Here is a 16,731-nt window from a genome sequence, read left to right as displayed (position 1 = left end):
ACACTACTAGGTTTTATTATAAAATTTTACCATCCACGGTAAATTACTTAGAATGTCTGTCAAGTTTTTTCCGCCGGTGCCTTGTTCAAGTAGCTTCCCCCTTTCGTTTCGTTTCGTTTCGCTTGGTTCAGGTACTCGCCTTGAATGTGAAGCAAGTTTCTAAACAATAGAAAATGTGTACATAAAAAAAATCATCCGATTAAGCAGACTAAGTAAAAAAAAAAACTTCTATTTTTACCTACCCTAATCATCATGATAACTTTCTGTCAATTTGAAAATAAAAGTACCTTGCATATTCAGATTAATTAGATATCCCGAAAATGGGTACAATAATGGCTCTTTTATTTTCGAAATCACGAAAGTGCTCATGACTTCAATTCTATTTGCCTATATATCTATTGTTTTTCCTTCTAAATCAACAACTTTATCAACAAATTCCCATGGGATCTTACCATCAGCATCACCGGATGTTAAAATGACATTATTTAAACTTTTGAAAAACTTTATACCAGCTTCTGTACATCTCTCCGCATCAACATAAATTAAAACATTAGCATTATATCTTATACCTGAACAAGTGGCATATTCTTCACATGTAAAATGGATATGATTTCTGTTCATTTTATTTAACCCTCCGCTTTGTTTAATTGTAGCTAGTTTGTTTTTATATGTACCATGGTATATTTTTAATTTTGTCAATTCATCTAAACTCATTGGTGTCAAATTATCATTATTCACAGTTTTTAATGAATGCCCCTGATTAGCACATATCATATCATCCGTTATAGTAAATCTTTTCTTGTCATTATCACGTACAATTCTATCAAGATCTTCTCTTGTTGTTTTGAAACTTTTCAATCTTTGATGAGACAAAATATCAGAAATCTTAACATATCCTTGGTCATCAATGGCTAGTTTTTCTTTCACAGCCCCATGTCGAAGAAGATATGACATTGCTTTGGAAATAAGAACATCTCTTCTAGCTTGATCTGGTGGTGGCATTGTTGGTGGTTGGTTGATGAATATCAAGAGATTGGTTAGTTTTTTTTTTCTTTCTTACAAACTTTTTTTTTGTCTTTGGTTTTGTTCTTTCATTGAGTTTTACAACAAATTCTTCATTAAATTATTGAATGTACATCTTTTAAAAATACAATACTCTATTTACAGGATTATAAATATCATCATCTACTTAGACCTAATCTTTACATGATCTAATCGAACTTCCCTTTTTCCCAGCTAAACTTCCTAAATTCTTTTTACCTTGTTTAATAGATTCATTATCACCTAATTCAGTCTTTTCATGGAAATTCAAGAAATATTTACCATCATCTTGTTTTTCTCCTTGTACAATATTTGAAATTAAGAATTTACTAACATCATTTAATTTCTTAACTGCTTCTTCTATTTCAGTAGTATCCTTCAAGTTGGAATTATTCCTTATGTTTTCTTTGATTTGAGTTCTGGCAGCTGTGAGAATGGGAAGATCATGACGAAATACAACTTTAGTTGCTCTTAATGCATTTCTATAAGCTGATAAAGTGGCAGACATTATTGATAATTATTATTGTACTGATGGGATTCACTTCAAGTTCAAAATCGATTTCATCTCTTGCTGAGATTTTTTTTTATAGCTTTTTTTTTCTTCTCCTTTCTCTTATTTCTCTAATCACACTTGGTCGTGTGTAATGTAACCATTTTGCATTTTCTTCTTGTTTTTAATGTGCTTATTTATTACAATCTATATAGAACTTATTACAATCATTTATAATTCTAATTTCTCAACAGAGTATACTGGAACCTTTTGTTGTAAATCAGTTTCGTCTGAAGCTTTCTTACCACCGTCTTTATTAGCCAATGTCAAAAGATTATCTAATTGTGTAGGTTCTTTTACCTTTTTGGATGTCTTCTTCTCACTATGTAACAAAACTTGATTAGATAAAGTTAAGTTATAACTGTTAATAGTCAAAGCTTCAATCTTTTGAGTAACAATTTCGTTTAAGGCATTAACATCTACCATATCCCAATTGAACAATCCATTTACATCAATCAAAATTTCAATGATATACCAATTGTTCAATCCTGGTAATTTAAGCATCTTACTAATCAATTCAATTATATCCACTTGTTCACCTTCATTTTGTAATACATCTTTGATAGTGTCAGCGATTTCGTAACGCGAAAATTCACCAACTATTCTGTTTACCAAATCACTCATAGTTTCATTATCTTCTTCGAATACCAATTGTAATACCAAATCTCGACATGGGATTCCTGGACATGTGTTAATTGCTTGTCTTAATAAAGTGGTATTTCCTGTATCATTAAACAATTGCACTAATCCAGGAGTGAATTTAAGTGGGAATAATGGATTAGTTAAAAGATACATTAAAGTATATTCAGGAACAAATCCATCATCAACAAATTCTGGTGGATTACCTGTGAAAATCAAATCCAATACCGAATCAATAAATTTAATATCAACGACTCTATCACTATTATCTTCAAATTCTTTAAATTCATATACTTTATCGGCTTTTTTGGTTTTCTTAGAAATTGAGTTTTTAATACTGGCCCAACTTTTTCTATTCTTCAAATATGGAATAAGAATAGATTCCCATTTATTTAAATCTTTTGCTTCCTTGGCTTCTCTTAATAATTCAAAAACTTCCTTAACTTCATCATCATTCACATTATTAGTCGAATCTTCATTGAATAAGTCTGGAATTACATGGAAATCATTGGTTTCCTTATCCAAACCTTTACCCAAACATTCACTTAATTTATTTAATCCAACGTTGATATCAATGACATTCAAATATACATTATTGTCTTTGTTTTTAACATTAAGATACACAGCCAGGGAAACGCATGTGTTGGTAGAGTTACCCTTAACTTGAATCACTTGATTTATGTAAACAATATCTGGAACTGGATGGGTTGAACTAGATGATGATTTGAAAGTAGATAATAAAGACGCAAACTGGAAATTCACCAAATAAAGTTTACTTGCGTTACCCAATAAAATACGGTCTTGAGCTGGGGCAACAAGGGAAACAATTTGTTCTTCATTGTCAATGATTGATGAAACAGAAATGGTTTTGGCGATATTGAAATTGGAAATCGGAAGGGAAGCAATTTTCATATTAGAATATTGATATAAGGTTCCGGAAACATAACAGTATTGAGCTTTTTCCACTAAAGGAACAGATGAGGAACTAACTTGAATAATAGATTTGACTGGATTAATAGACACTAATCTGAAGATAGTATTTTTGGAATTTTCGGAAACAGCAAGTAATAATTCTTCTTCCAAATCATTGACAAAAGCATTGAACACTACTTTTTCTTTACTTTTAGAAGTGGTTAATTTGTTATCTCCAAGATTCAATTCACTACCTGAAAATTTTACTTGTTCAACGGATCCATTTTCATACAAGATAGTGATCAAATCTTGAGTTCCCATAAACTTAACACCAACCACTTTGTTATTTAATTTTAATTCCACTTCATTTGAAGTTGCATAATTGGCATTTCCATCTTCAGTAACAGTACGTTTGGTTTCAAGTAATAATAATTTTGATTTTTTACGATCAGTCAATCCACAAATGTAATATTTAGTATCATCTTTGACAATGACATCCATACAATCAACTAAAGTAGTTGGATTTAATGCATATGACCATATTAATTTAGGTGTTGGTCTTGTAATATGACTTGAAATAATGGATTTTGATATCCCTAAATCTATAATTGAACTATCTATTGAAGAGATTCTTGGAACAACAACTTTTTCAGACAACTGTAAATCAGGAGTACGAGGAAGTGAAGTTATCATATATTGATCATATAAGTCTGGCTTTGACATTGTGATGAGTTGAATGTTAGTGAATTACTTAAAATGAAAATTTTGAACTTCAAATTTTTTTTTTTTTCTTTTTTCCCTTAAGGCATCGCATGTGTATGGGTGAAGAAGAAGGAGAGAAAACGAAAAACAAATAAATCCACAACTGGTAGCACATGACTATTATCAGAAATACACCAATATCAATCTCTACATGCATCCCTAGATGTTAATAACTTTCTTTATATGAAAAAAATATGTCTCTATTGTACAGTCTATTAAAATTATGGTAATATATAACTAAATATATGGTTTAAAAATCTAAAATCTAAAAAAAAAAAAAAGAATGCAATAAAAAAAGTAAAATATCAAACTTCCCCTCTATTATACATGTTGAACAACAAATTAATTCTATTAAATTAACCCAAAAATTTAAGCAGATGATTGCAAGAATTCGTCATCAGCGTAAAAGTATTCACCAACAACAACTTTGAATTCATCAGTTTCTTTGTTGTAAGATTCAATCTTGAAGCTTGACAAGTCCTTGACGACAATGTTGGCACCAGATTTTCTAACCTTTTCTGGTTCATAAGTAGAACAGATACCAATGACAATGGCGCCAGCACCTTTACCAGCAGTGATACCAGCTGGAGCATCTTCGAAAACAGCAACTTTGTAGTGAGCATCGTGGTAACCCAAAGTATCTCTAGCGGCTTGGTAACCTTGTGGATGTGGTTTACCTTTAGTGACCTTTTCGGCAGTGATGAAACAATCTGGTTTTTCAATGGTTAACAATTTCAACCATTTGGTGGCTAATGGTAAAGTACCAGAAGTGACAACAGCCCATCTTTGTTGACCGTTTTCGGTTTGTTCTTTGGAGAATTTATCAAAAGATTTAACCAATTCAACAGCACCCGGAATTGGTTTGGCGTATTCACCAAAAGTATCTGGAATGGCACCTTCCCAAGCAGTAACTTGTTCGACATCAGCATCTGCTGGAGACCATTTGGCGATAACATCGTAGGTACGACAACCATGGGAGGTTCTAATAATTTCTTCAGGATCAACGTGTGGTCTGGTTTTACCGAAATCTCTCCAGAATTCAGAAATGGCACCGGTGGAGTTAACTAAAGTACCGTCACAGTCAAATAAGGCAGCGTTAATGTAGAAAACAGCTGGTTGTTGAGTTTTAGTCATTGTGTAGATAATAGATAGTATTTGGTTATAATCAATAAATTAATTAATCAATGAAGTAATTAATGGATAAAAAAAAAATACAAAAAATTGAATACGACCAACAGATAAACGTAAGAAGGAAATCATCAAGTATTTATAATTTTTCTTTATCTTAACCAAATTCATAAAAGGAGGACAAGCCCATCAGAAGATGAATATAAAAGGAACGTTGTTATTTTCATTTCTTTTTTTCTTCTTCTTTATTTGGGTGGCTAACATTACACAGAAGGAGTTGATACACACACACACAGTCAGGAGGGAGTGAGAGAGAGAGAGAGGGAGAGAGGCAGGGAGAAAAAAAATAATATAGCCAATTTCTTTTTCAGTTAAAACGATATGTATGCATTAAGGGCTAAGTGGATACTGTACATTATTGGTGAGGATAATAATAATAAGGAACTTTTCATTATCTAGAGGATGGAATGGATTACAAAGACGGCTCTTTCTAGCGAGTTTGAGTATTACGTAGTTGAATAATGATTATTCATATTCATATTCAATATGATGTCATACCTTGTTCTCATCACTTCGTTATTTCCTTACAAAACAATTGATCCACGGGTGAAGGCAAGAAGTTTAATCAAAGATGAGAAAACAAAACAAAAATCAACCACTAGTTAGAAATATCACCTCATCTTCTTACTGCTATAGCTAGTGGTGTTGATACTCAAAGAATACGAGATGATTGCTCTGAACCGAAATCAATAACCACCAGAGAGAGTGAGAGACAGGCAGAAAGAGAAAAGAACCCATCTAATTGCACGACTGGTGATATCCAGGCGCTTACCTCGTGTTTTATTTTTACTTTTACTACCCACATGATTACGTAATCCTTGAGAAGAGTCACAAGAAAATCTGTTGCCAAAAAAAAAAAGAAACTTTATTTTGTTGTTGTAGCCGGATTAAATCCATGCGTCTTTGTGACACATCGGTTTTTCTTTTTTTTTTATTTTTTTATTTGTTGTTGTCTTTTCTTTTCTTTTTTTTTTTTGCTGTTCCTTGTCTTTCCTGAGATCTTCTTCCCGTTATCCCTAGTTCTTCCTTTGTTTGCGTAGAATAATAATCCAGTCATAGTGGGGCAATTCTAACGATGACTATTGCTTATATAATTACAACAGATGAGATGAGCAAGATACACCAACAATTTTTTTTTTGTTTCATTTGCAGTCACTTTATCTCTACTCATCTCTCCCTATGCTCCTTGCTTTGATTTATCATTGAAAAGCACGTGCAGTCCTTTCCTTTTTTACAATGGTAAATCCCACCTTTGTTACCATGTAGATAGACTACCAGTAAATTCCCGTTGAATTCCCTTGTTTTCTATTGTTACTCCAATCATCCAGGCCAACAAAATCAACTACGTCATGAGGTTTCATAGAGCGTTTGTAACCAAGTACACCAATGAAACATCACCCAATCAAGCAAAAGAAAATATGATATTATCACACAAAAGAAAGATTCTGAAATCAATTTATCACGTGTATACGTCATATGACGTAGTGAAAATTAGAATAGACCAAAAGAACCTATTGTTGGTTCTTAAAGGTCAAAACTCACAATCACCATCATAGAAAAGTGGCAATTACGAGATCGGGTTGTATAAATCAACAACACAATATCCATGAGTGATTAATTGATTTACAAGAATTGATTCTGATAACTAAAATGGTAGAGCAATAAAAAAAAGGAGTTAGATCTCTAAGTTCAACTTATCAATTTCTTATCACTATTAAGTTCCCACTACGTCCGCAACTCTGTAGTTTTCCTATGATCTCCATTGTTCTCTGTAGTCACTGGTTGACAAGTCCCTTTTTGCAATTCTAGACCAGAAAGATAGTTTCCTCTGCAAAACCTTAATCTCGGTTAAAAAAAAATTCTTACTTATAGAATTTCAACTACAAAGAGAACATACACATTGGCATTTTGCATAATTCTTAAAATTAGCCATAGGTGGATGGGGACTATTCGTCCCCTTACTTTAGCTCTATCGTACAGGTCGTGGACAAGAATCCACAAAAAAAAAATGGGTAGTGTACTTCGTGACGAAAACCATCAGTTTAAAGTAGGGGCAAGAACAACAGCAAAACAGAAAAAAAAATACACTATTTGTTGGAACTCATCATCTTTATCATGTCTGAAAGTCCAGTAATACAATTATCATCCGACGAAGAAGAAGAGGATGAAATCGAAGAAATTGAATTTAGAAATGCAACGCAAAAGCTAATTGATAATCCAAGTCAGAGTGAAGAGAATAGATCAGCGAAGAAACTATCAGATATCCAATGTCCAATTTGTTTTGATGATATTACTGACGCCACAACTACATCATGTGGTCACATATTTTGTCTCGAGTGTATCGAACAAAGTATTTCTAGCTCTCATGCCAGAGGACAAGTTAGAAATGCTGCTCGTGGGAAAGGTCTATGCCCATTATGCAGAAAAGAAGTAACATTCAAAGAAACAATCGTGATACGAGCCAAAAAGGCTAAAAAAGTAGGAATGCCAGAACTACCAGCACAATAGTTTCTATAATTACCATCTATATGATTCTAATATAATGAGGAGGTTTGCAACAAGTATTTCAAAGTTTCGAGATATTTTTCTTTATCCAAGAATTTAATGGGTTTATGTTCAGCAGTTAAACTAAGTCTTATTGAATCATAAATGGCAAATACCCACTTGCGACATTTATCGGGATCATCAAGATATTCAATTGCTACCAATCTTTCAAACATGTCTCCTAGCAATACGTTGGCTCTATCAAAGGACCCTTCTAATCTTGTACGAAGACCATTGGCATGTTTCTCACATTGGATTGCGCGATGAAGTTTGTATGATATGGCTAGCTTACTGAATAGAATATTGGAATTAATGAAATGAATATCATCCATGTTCCAAACGAATTGTGGCTCTATTTGTTCAAGCTGGATGAAATACTCTGCTGAGTATTTTTTCAAAATAGCATCACCCAAGTCATCAAGCTGGTATCTGAGAAATGTACAGGCGTTTCCATGCACCAGGTTTTCCAACACACAAAGTCGAAGAAATGAGTATAGGAATTGGTTTTTCAATTTTGGTAATGCTGGAAGTCGTGGTAATGAACTATGCAAAAACACCGGTCGGTTCAGCTGTAAAAATAATGAAAAATCCAATGGTGATCTATCCTCAATTGCTTCAATTGTTGGCATCCAATTAGCCATAAACACATCTCGATCATATAAAAATGTCAACTTTTGAGTCCGAAGCGTATTTTTGCACCACTGTGTAATAAGATCCATGTTTTTCTGCTCTAAGTAACTGAGTCCAATATATGCATTTATACTTTCAATTGATCGCAACTCTATATCTTCTTCTCTGTTGGATTCAATCAATTTTATATCATTCAACTTGGAGAAAAATACATTTAAAAGTTCTGTCACAGACCTAAGTTTTCTCTCCACCGGGATAGCCGTTAAGTAAAACATCAATTCTCGGGTAACCAGAAAACCAAGCTGTTCAATAACTTCTCTATTTGTTGGATTCTTGAAATTCTTTCCTGCCATGGTGGCCACTTGTAAAGAGGGCAAGCCGTCCACCGGCATGAACTTCCCTCTCAAGGCATGTTTCAAAAGCAGCATTCGGACATCATTTTTAATTATTTTTGATTCATATTTCCCAACTCCGATTTTCTGTAATTTGTCGTAATTCAAAAACTTGAAACCTTTATGTTTTTGATTACTTGCCTTTAAATCCAATACCTTTTTCAATTTTAATGCTTTAGAATGAAACTCCCGTTTGACTACTTGTGTCTGTGTTGGCTTGATATGCTCCTTCACAAATTGTATCTCGACATTCGCTTCTATTGATATCTTTCGATCAGCTCCAACATATGCACACGCAGTAATCACATTATTGAATTTAATCCCAGGATCACCAAGCTTGTCAAGAATAACCGGAATCAATTCACTTGCCAATTTGTAAGCTTGCATATCCAACCACATACGCAAATCATTGTTGCGATCACACCATTTCAATTTTAAATTGGTATCAATCACAAAGTATAGTTTATTATTTGCAAAACAAATCTCAGCAGAACTTGTACCACCACTTTTGGCAAACCCCAATAATGCTCTCTTTTTAAGTGATTTCTCTATCTTTCCAAATATATCCAGCAGAAACTTATCCGCAAAAAGTATTTTCTGATACACTCGAGTATTTTCATTGTATAATTCATCATACCAAACGACTCGACTTTCTACCTGATCATCTATTTTACTAATTTGCCTACTGGAAAAGAAATCAGCAATCTTCTTTGCGGTTTGGATTTCCAACACCTTCATTGATTCTAACTCTACTGTTTCCAATCTTGTAGTGATTATAATCCGGCCCCCAGATCCTGTTTGGTTTGGTTTGCATCTTATCTGGGGAAGAAAGAATTTAGGAACGTCAAATCCAAAATCTATATTTGCATCAAAAATTTGCTTTACTATTCGGTGAACTAGACCATTAGTCTTGTTTCTGGTTTCTTTTGTCAACATATTCTGAGCAAAATAAAGACGTGGCAGATAGAATTCCACTTTTAGTACTTTCTTGACATGGCTTGAGACGATTCTTACAGATATTTCGGAATCCAGGACACCTCTGAACCAATTATTAATTTTAATTAATTCAATAAACAATAATTTCAAGTCGGAATTCAAATCTGGAGAAAGATCAATATTCCTAATTCTACTTCTATCTGTTTGTACAATAGATCCAAGACCTGCTACAGCTTGTCGAAGAGGTTTCTGGGACCGTAGAATAGTTAACTCGGGATCTGTATGTGATGATGATGATGATGATGATTTTGTTATTGCAACATGTCTACTCCTAAGTGTATAACATCTATTTCCTATTCGCCGTAAAAACCCACATGCATGGGCTACACGGATCATTTGTGTATAGAAGGTGATGAAAGAAACAAAATTACAGCATGAAAATCTCCACCAACAAAACAACAACAAAAAAAAAGAGAGAATCAAAACGAGAATCAAAAAGAGAAGCACTATCTTTTTACACATCAACTATTCCCCCAACTGTGAAATAAATGTCAAAAAAGAAATCTTTAGAATTCTATATATATAACTAGACACTTCTACAAATACAATCCTTCAAGATTCTCTTCCACTTTGTTCTTTAATACTCTTTCTTTGGCAGATTTAAAGTCATCAGCCTTGACTTGCATACGTCTTTCTCTCAATGCCAACAAACCAGCTTCTGTACATATAGCTTTGATATCTGCACCAGACAAGTCATCTTTTCCTGTGACTATTTCATCTAAATTGACATCATCAGCCAAACTCATCTTTGAAGTGTGAATGGTTAAAATCTTCTTCTTGGTATTGGCATCTGGGTTTTCAAACAAAATCTTACGATCAATTCTCCCCGGTCTGATCAATGCAGGGTCAAGAGACTCAATTTTATTTGTGGCCATGATAACTTTAATATCACCTCTATCATCAAACCCATCTAACTGATTCAACAATTCCAACATGGTTCTTTGAATTTCACGCTCACCACCAGAGGTAGATTCGTATCTCTTTGTACCAATGGCATCAATTTCATCAATGAAAACAATAGATGGTGCATGCTCAGCAGCAATTTGGAAAATTTGACGACACAATCTTGGACCATCACCCAAGTATTTCTGAATCAATTCGGAACCAACAATTCTCAAGAACGTGGCACTTGTTTGGTTAGCCACAGCTTTGGCCAATAATGTCTTACCAGTACCAGGAGCACCATACAATATAACACCCTTTGGTGGTTTTATACCCATTTCTTCATATAATTCCGGATGTGTCAACGGTAATTCAACAGCTTCTTTTATTTCTTGAATTTGTGACTCTAACCCACCAATATCAGCATATGATTCTGTTGGAGATTTATCAAGTTTCATAACTGAAACCATTGGGTCAGCATCATCTTGTAATACACCCACCACTGCTACGGTTTTATGATGCAAAAGAACAGAACATCCCGGTTCCAATAAACCTTTATCCACAAAAGACATAATTGGCACATAGTATTCAGAGCTTGCAGTACTAGAAACAATTGCATGATCATCATCAATGATTTCTTCCAAAGTACCAATTGCCATTGGATATCCCCTCAATTCATCAACTTTCTCTCTTTCTTCGACTTGACGTGCTTCTGTAGGTTGGAATGCTTCTTGATTGGTAACAAACTCTTCTTCTAATAACAAATGATCCTTAATTCTTTCTAATTTCAACAATTTCAATTTACATCTGGTGTTTGGATATACGCTTGGTAATTTAACAGCAGTATCTGGTCCTCTTCTTTTCTTCTTCCCAAACTTTGATTCTACTGGTGGTTCGTATTTTGGTTTTTCCTTTTTCTTATCATCTTTCTTCTTATTGAGGTTATCACCTCCTGGCATTCCTGATGGACCTTGTCCCATTTTGGTTTATAAATATTTCAATTGTTATGAAGTGGTTAATACTTTACAAGAAAGAAATCAATACTCTCTCCAATGTCAATGAAAAAAAAAAAATATCCACTCCAGCGAGAACGAAACTCGCCACCAAAACAAATAGAGGGTCGTGCGGAAACAAAAATCTAGTTGTTGAATAATAGTCTTAATCAAAACCACATCAATATAAGGGGCTTCTGTAGGTATGAAAATCATTAATATGGATAGCAGAAATCCCTATCAATCATTGCCAGTCATGCTTAGGCCATCACTATGGAGCTGTTTCGCAGAGTTTACTAGGACGATTTTTCCTCCCATATACTTTACCAAATCTACAAAGCAATAATAGTGTAGTATTACCACCATGCATCATTCTTTATCCTATCAAACCAATTGTTCTAGACGTGACCTTACTGTACATCACAAACCTAAACGACTTTTAATTTAGAGACGAATTTTGAAAAACAATTTCTGAATGCTGAAGAGGAGAGAGAAGAAGGGGAAAAAAAAATAATAATAAAGGAAAATCCAAAACAGACTTACGATAGGACCTAATCAAAACAACCTACTTTGCAGATAAGCATTTCGCATCTATGTCAGATCTAAAGAAACGTGATTATCCATCATTGCGACGAAAAGGTGCTTCTGTTGGAGGAGGTGGAAGTTTCAAACCAATCAATACTTTGGCAAATTCCAACCGTGTCATTGCAGTACCAGAATCTGATCTATCGCAGAAAACTCCATTGGAAATCAGCAGGACCAGGCTAATAGAGAATACCTCGCCACTTGGTGACCCAAATAGATCTATAGAGCGTGCACAAGTATGTCGTGAAAGATTAAGTGGGTTAAACTCACGACCGAGTCTTGCAAAACATGGCTCATCAAAAGTGGATAGCTCTACAATAGTGGACTGCATGGGGTCATCAATTGATCTAGAATTGCAAGGATTGAATACCCCTCCCACGACATCAGTAGACTTGAAATCTGTTCGAGTAGGAAATAGAGATTATATTAGATATAATGGCCGTGCCAGTCTTTCACTTGGAATCACAGAGAATGGGAAGTTTCTTTGTATATATCTGGAAGATATTCCCAAATCAGGTTATATTATAAATATTGACACCCAGTTAAAGTCATTATCCTTTGCCCTGAGTTCGATTATTATAGAGATTAAGGACTTGAAAGAAACCATTGTTGCTGCACACCACGGTATTGATGAAGACATTCGAAAATATTTTCAGATCCATCCATCCGATAAGGTTGATCCTAGCAAAACATTGGCTGATTCTGCATTGCACAAGCTTGATAAAACTGTTGAAGTTTTAGAAGACGTGATAGACCCTAGTTACATTGGAAAAAGAGATGAACGTGTTGGTGATAAGAACGAAGCAGTTCTAGATGACGTCTTAGGTAGATTGCGCACACGACATGCAAAGAAAGCATATTGGGACAAAGTAGTTCAAGGAGAAATCCCCAACACCGAAGTCGAAGTTGTCAACTCCAAAGAGACAGAAAGTATATTTGTTGACGATGATTATGTTTCGTGGGAAGTGCCTGCCAAGTTCAATCCAGATTTGCAATATACCTTCCCTGATGGAAAATTGTTTCGGGTATCCGATAGTGATTTTGCTACTTTATACAACAATTCTTGGATAAATGATGCGGTGATGGATTTTTGCATCAAGTTTGACATAGAAGAGGCGATTTCCGCTGGAGTTGTTGGAAGAAATGAAATCCATGCGTTCAATTCATTCTTTTACACGAAATTGAATTCAAAATCTACGTCTAATGGTGAGCCTCAGTATTATCAAAATATTAAAAGGTGGGTCCAAAAGTTAGATTTCATGACAATTCCTTATCTTATTATGCCAGTTAACGAGAATCATCACTGGTATTGTTGTATAATCCGAGGGCTTCCCAATTTATTGAAGGCTGCATTGAAAAAGAAAACGGTAGAGATAGACCCTGAACTAACAGAGGAGGAAACTGAAAATGAATCTAGTCAGACTGTCACACCTGACATGCAACAACAAGATATGGCATCTCTGGACACTGTTAATAAGGATTCACAGGAAATATCACCAGAATCGTCAGAAACAGATTCCCAAGAGAAGCCCAAGAAAGAGTGCGCCGAAATTTTTGTCTTTGATTCATTAGGTTTGAGAAGAGATAATGTCAAAAATCCGTTGAAGTCATTCATTATTGACTACTGCAAAGACAAATACGACGTGGAGATTCCAAAGGATCATATTCGAGTTATTGCAGCTAGAGTTCCAAGGCAAAACAACTACAATGATTGTGGAATTCACGTTATTTACAATGTCAGTAAATGGCTATTCAATTTAGAAACTTGTGAATCGCTTTGGAGAAAACATCAGCATGCTATTCAAAGAAGCATTTTTGTTGCTGAAGAAAGAAACAACATGAGAAGGTTCTGGATTGATAAATTCATAGCGCTACACTCACAACAGCAATCTATGGTGTCAATTACAGCTGAAAAGGACTCTTCTGATATGATTCAAGAGTCAGAGGAGAAGAATTCCAACACTAGAAGTGTCATAAGTGGCAAGAGTGATCGTGTGGCTGTTGCAGACGATGACGATGACGATGATATAATTGAAATTATCGAAGAAAAGAAAATCCAACCGAGCCCGTCTTCGAATGATGGTGTTGCGAGCAGAACTAGAAACTCTGGTAATCAAGGTCAACGACAAAAGTTCGAAAACAACTTCTTGAATGAAACTTATGGGGGTAAGAATATTCCTCGGCATGTGGTTGATACCTTGAATGAGCTTCTCCCACAAAGAACTTTGCAATTGGAGATGAATATTAGAAAGCACATACAGAATTATATCAACGATTCAAAATGGATAGTTAGTTCAGAGGAAGAAAAGAAAAAACAGTTTGTGGACCAGTTTTGGGCTTTGATGAAGGAATCTGACAAGGAAAATAGGCCAAAAAATAAAGCCTTTAAAATTGAGGAACAGGTCGCAACTGCTGTCTCACAGCTAAGTATCACTCCAAGTACCTTCTTCACTAAAAAATCAGATTCTTGTGGTAAAAAGTTATTTGATAAGGATACCGTAGATTTTTTAACTGAAAAATCGACAGCTAAAGAGCAAACTCAGTCTGCCAAGACAGATGAGGACCAAATACTCCAGAAAGAACACAATAATAATGCTGATGAAATCATTGAATGTTTTGAAATTGATAAAATGAAAGCACAAACCTCACCAAATACAGAAGCTGTAAAAAATTCTAAAGTTGCAAAAAATGTTGTTTCATCAGGAATCACGCGGGCCAAGGATCGTGAGAGAGCCGAAGCTTACGTACTGGTTCTTCTGGCACCTGGGCCTCTGTCTCCCAAGCGGAGACGTTTAGAATAATTGGTGGTGTTGTTATATAGGCTCAATTAATGAATGCATTTATTTCTTACGTAATCACGGTTGGTAGGAAAGCGGAATAACCGTAATGCTCACGCACAAAAGTGAACAAATCAAAAACAAAATTGTAGAAAAAGGAAAAACAAACAGAGAAAAAAAAAAAAAGTTAGAAAATAACAACACAACCAGGTGTTAATTGCAAACCACGGGAGTTATTAATTACCAATGTCTGACGAAGCAGCAAATACAAATCTGATCAATTCAGAAAGCTCTTCTTCTTCACCACCACCACCATTACCACCAAGAAAATCTCTTGATGCAACGCTGCCAACTTCCCCGAATGGATATGATAAGAAACTTCCAGGACTCCCACTTGGTGCCAATCAAGTAACGTTTGAGTTGAATGATTCAGTGTCACAGATATCTGCAGTTAGACAATGTGATATTTACAATTCCGCTCAATCAAACGAGACTTCAGATTTGTTTATCAACCACAACTTGGGTCAAAACACAATCAGATCAAAATTGGATAGTATTGAACCAGATTCTGATGAAAAAACAAAGTATTGGATCGGGATAATTGAAGATTACAGCAACCAGTTTTTGAGAAACAAGGAAATGAGACAATTAGAACAGGAGGTTTTGAAAGGTATTCCAGATAGTATCAGATATTATGTTTACTTGAAGACAATGGTGCTTAGACAAAAACTCAACTCAAAGGAGAGTTTTGCTGGATTGTTAACGAAGGCAAGACAATCGCGAGATGAATATATTGAGAATTTGAACGTGGAATCTAAAGGCAGGGAAGTGTTGATGGTGCTTAACTATTATATTAATGAAATTACAAATAGCAAAGCAGAAATCGAAAGTACGACAGAGGAGGTACATGAAGACTTGGTTCAGGTTCCCGTTAGTCGGTTTGCCATTAACGTTTGTGGTTTGATATCCACGCTCCCTGATATTTCACAAGAAGATGTATTTTATTTGCTCCTCAAGTTCAATAGAATCTTTTCGAATTTGAACAAGGATGAATTTTTCTACAAAATTAGCCGATCGTTGGAAGAAGAATTGTTTGACACTTTTAAACATATCAGCGTCCAAGGTATTAATTTAAACAATTTGTACAGAAACATTGCTGTACAATTTTTCAACAGCGAATTGCTTGATCTACATGTCTGTTTACAGATTCTTGATTTTGTGGTATTTGAAGGTTTTGATTTTATTCTCCGTTTGATAATATCATTGTTTAGCAGTAACAAGTCCAAGATTTTAGAGTTAGAAGGTGACGATTTGCTTCGTTTTCTTGCGTCTCCAGAATTTTTAACTGGTGTAGGTGTTGATTTTGCCGATACGTTGACTCAAGAGCCGAAGATCATACAATACGAAAATGAATTTTACTTGATAAATGCCAACTCCTTGAGCAATAACAGTAACGAGTTGACTAATTTGAAAGAGATTAATGATGAGTTGGTGATAAAGATAAATGAGTTGAGGAGGAAAATCGACAGTTTGCAAGCCACCCACCTTGAAATATCCAACCAGAGTGAAGAATACACTACAAACTTAAATAAAGCAGAAGCGGAGAATAAGAATTTAACTAAGACAGAGGCAGAATTACAAGAAAAATATCAGCAATTGACGATGGCAGAAAACTTGAGCAACACGATCAAAGCAAATGAAGAATTTTCACAAAGAAACGAGGAGTTGGAACAACAAATTGTTTCATTGAAGAAATCAGTAGAAGAGAAGAAAGCCAAGTTGACCAAAATAAAGGGATAATTATCATGACAGTGAGGGTGTGTATAGATATACCTTAAATA

General features: G+C 34.7%; 9 protein-coding genes across 9 annotated transcripts; 3 read left to right on the top strand and 6 right to left on the bottom strand. All coding sequences in view use genetic code 12, as the record gives it.

The window, feature by feature from the left end:
• Positions 1 to 387: 387 nt before the first annotated feature.
• TPT1 (tRNA 2'-phosphotransferase) lies at positions 388 to 1,002 on the bottom strand (the record flags this gene model as incomplete). The annotated part of the gene is made up of 1 exon (XM_002546656.1): positions 388 to 1,002. The coding sequence occupies one exon, from the start codon at positions 1,000 to 1,002 to the stop codon at positions 388 to 390; it is 615 nt and encodes a 204-aa protein (XP_002546702.1).
• Positions 1,003 to 1,195: 193 nt separating this feature from the next.
• On the bottom strand, positions 1,196 to 1,549 carry CTRG_06179 (uncharacterized protein; the record flags this gene model as incomplete). The annotated part of the gene is made up of 1 exon (XM_002546655.1): positions 1,196 to 1,549. The coding sequence occupies one exon, from the start codon at positions 1,547 to 1,549 to the stop codon at positions 1,196 to 1,198; it is 354 nt and encodes a 117-aa protein (XP_002546701.1).
• Positions 1,550 to 1,762: 213 nt separating this feature from the next.
• Positions 1,763 to 3,865, bottom strand: UTP8 (Utp8p; the record flags this gene model as incomplete). Its single annotated transcript, XM_002546654.1, has 1 exon — positions 1,763 to 3,865. One exon carries the CDS (start codon positions 3,863 to 3,865, stop codon positions 1,763 to 1,765), a length of 2,103 nt encoding a protein of 700 aa, XP_002546700.1.
• A 408-nt stretch (positions 3,866 to 4,273) lies between these two features.
• Positions 4,274 to 5,038, bottom strand: RHR2 (glycerol-1-phosphatase; the record flags this gene model as incomplete). The annotated part of the gene is made up of 1 exon (XM_002546653.1): positions 4,274 to 5,038. One exon carries the CDS (start codon positions 5,036 to 5,038, stop codon positions 4,274 to 4,276), a length of 765 nt encoding a protein of 254 aa, XP_002546699.1.
• Positions 5,039 to 7,207: 2,169 nt separating this feature from the next.
• Positions 7,208 to 7,600, top strand: CTRG_06176 (SUMO-targeted ubiquitin ligase complex subunit; the record flags this gene model as incomplete). Its single annotated transcript, XM_002546652.1, has 1 exon — positions 7,208 to 7,600. One exon carries the CDS (start codon positions 7,208 to 7,210, stop codon positions 7,598 to 7,600), a length of 393 nt encoding a protein of 130 aa, XP_002546698.1.
• Positions 7,601 to 7,626: 26 nt separating this feature from the next.
• On the bottom strand, positions 7,627 to 10,116 carry CTRG_06175 (uncharacterized protein; the record flags this gene model as incomplete). The annotated part of the gene is made up of 1 exon (XM_002546651.1): positions 7,627 to 10,116. The coding sequence occupies one exon, from the start codon at positions 10,114 to 10,116 to the stop codon at positions 7,627 to 7,629; it is 2,490 nt and encodes an 829-aa protein (XP_002546697.1).
• A 74-nt stretch (positions 10,117 to 10,190) lies between these two features.
• Positions 10,191 to 11,516, bottom strand: RPT2 (proteasome regulatory particle base subunit; the record flags this gene model as incomplete). The annotated part of the gene is made up of 1 exon (XM_002546650.1): positions 10,191 to 11,516. The coding sequence occupies one exon, from the start codon at positions 11,514 to 11,516 to the stop codon at positions 10,191 to 10,193; it is 1,326 nt and encodes a 441-aa protein (XP_002546696.1).
• Positions 11,517 to 12,121: 605 nt separating this feature from the next.
• On the top strand, positions 12,122 to 14,914 carry ULP3 (SUMO protease; the record flags this gene model as incomplete). Its single annotated transcript, XM_002546649.1, has 1 exon — positions 12,122 to 14,914. The coding sequence occupies one exon, from the start codon at positions 12,122 to 12,124 to the stop codon at positions 14,912 to 14,914; it is 2,793 nt and encodes a 930-aa protein (XP_002546695.1).
• A 222-nt stretch (positions 14,915 to 15,136) lies between these two features.
• Positions 15,137 to 16,690, top strand: CTRG_06172 (uncharacterized protein; the record flags this gene model as incomplete). Its single annotated transcript, XM_002546648.1, has 1 exon — positions 15,137 to 16,690. The coding sequence occupies one exon, from the start codon at positions 15,137 to 15,139 to the stop codon at positions 16,688 to 16,690; it is 1,554 nt and encodes a 517-aa protein (XP_002546694.1).
• Between the last annotated feature and the right edge of the window lie 41 nt (positions 16,691 to 16,731).

Source organism: Candida tropicalis (assembly GCF_000006335.3).
Source record: "Candida tropicalis MYA-3404 genomic scaffold supercont3.12, whole genome shotgun sequence".
Taxonomy (NCBI): domain Eukaryota; kingdom Fungi; phylum Ascomycota; class Pichiomycetes; order Serinales; family Debaryomycetaceae; genus Candida; species Candida tropicalis.
This window is presented reverse-complemented; position numbering and strand designations above follow the sequence as displayed.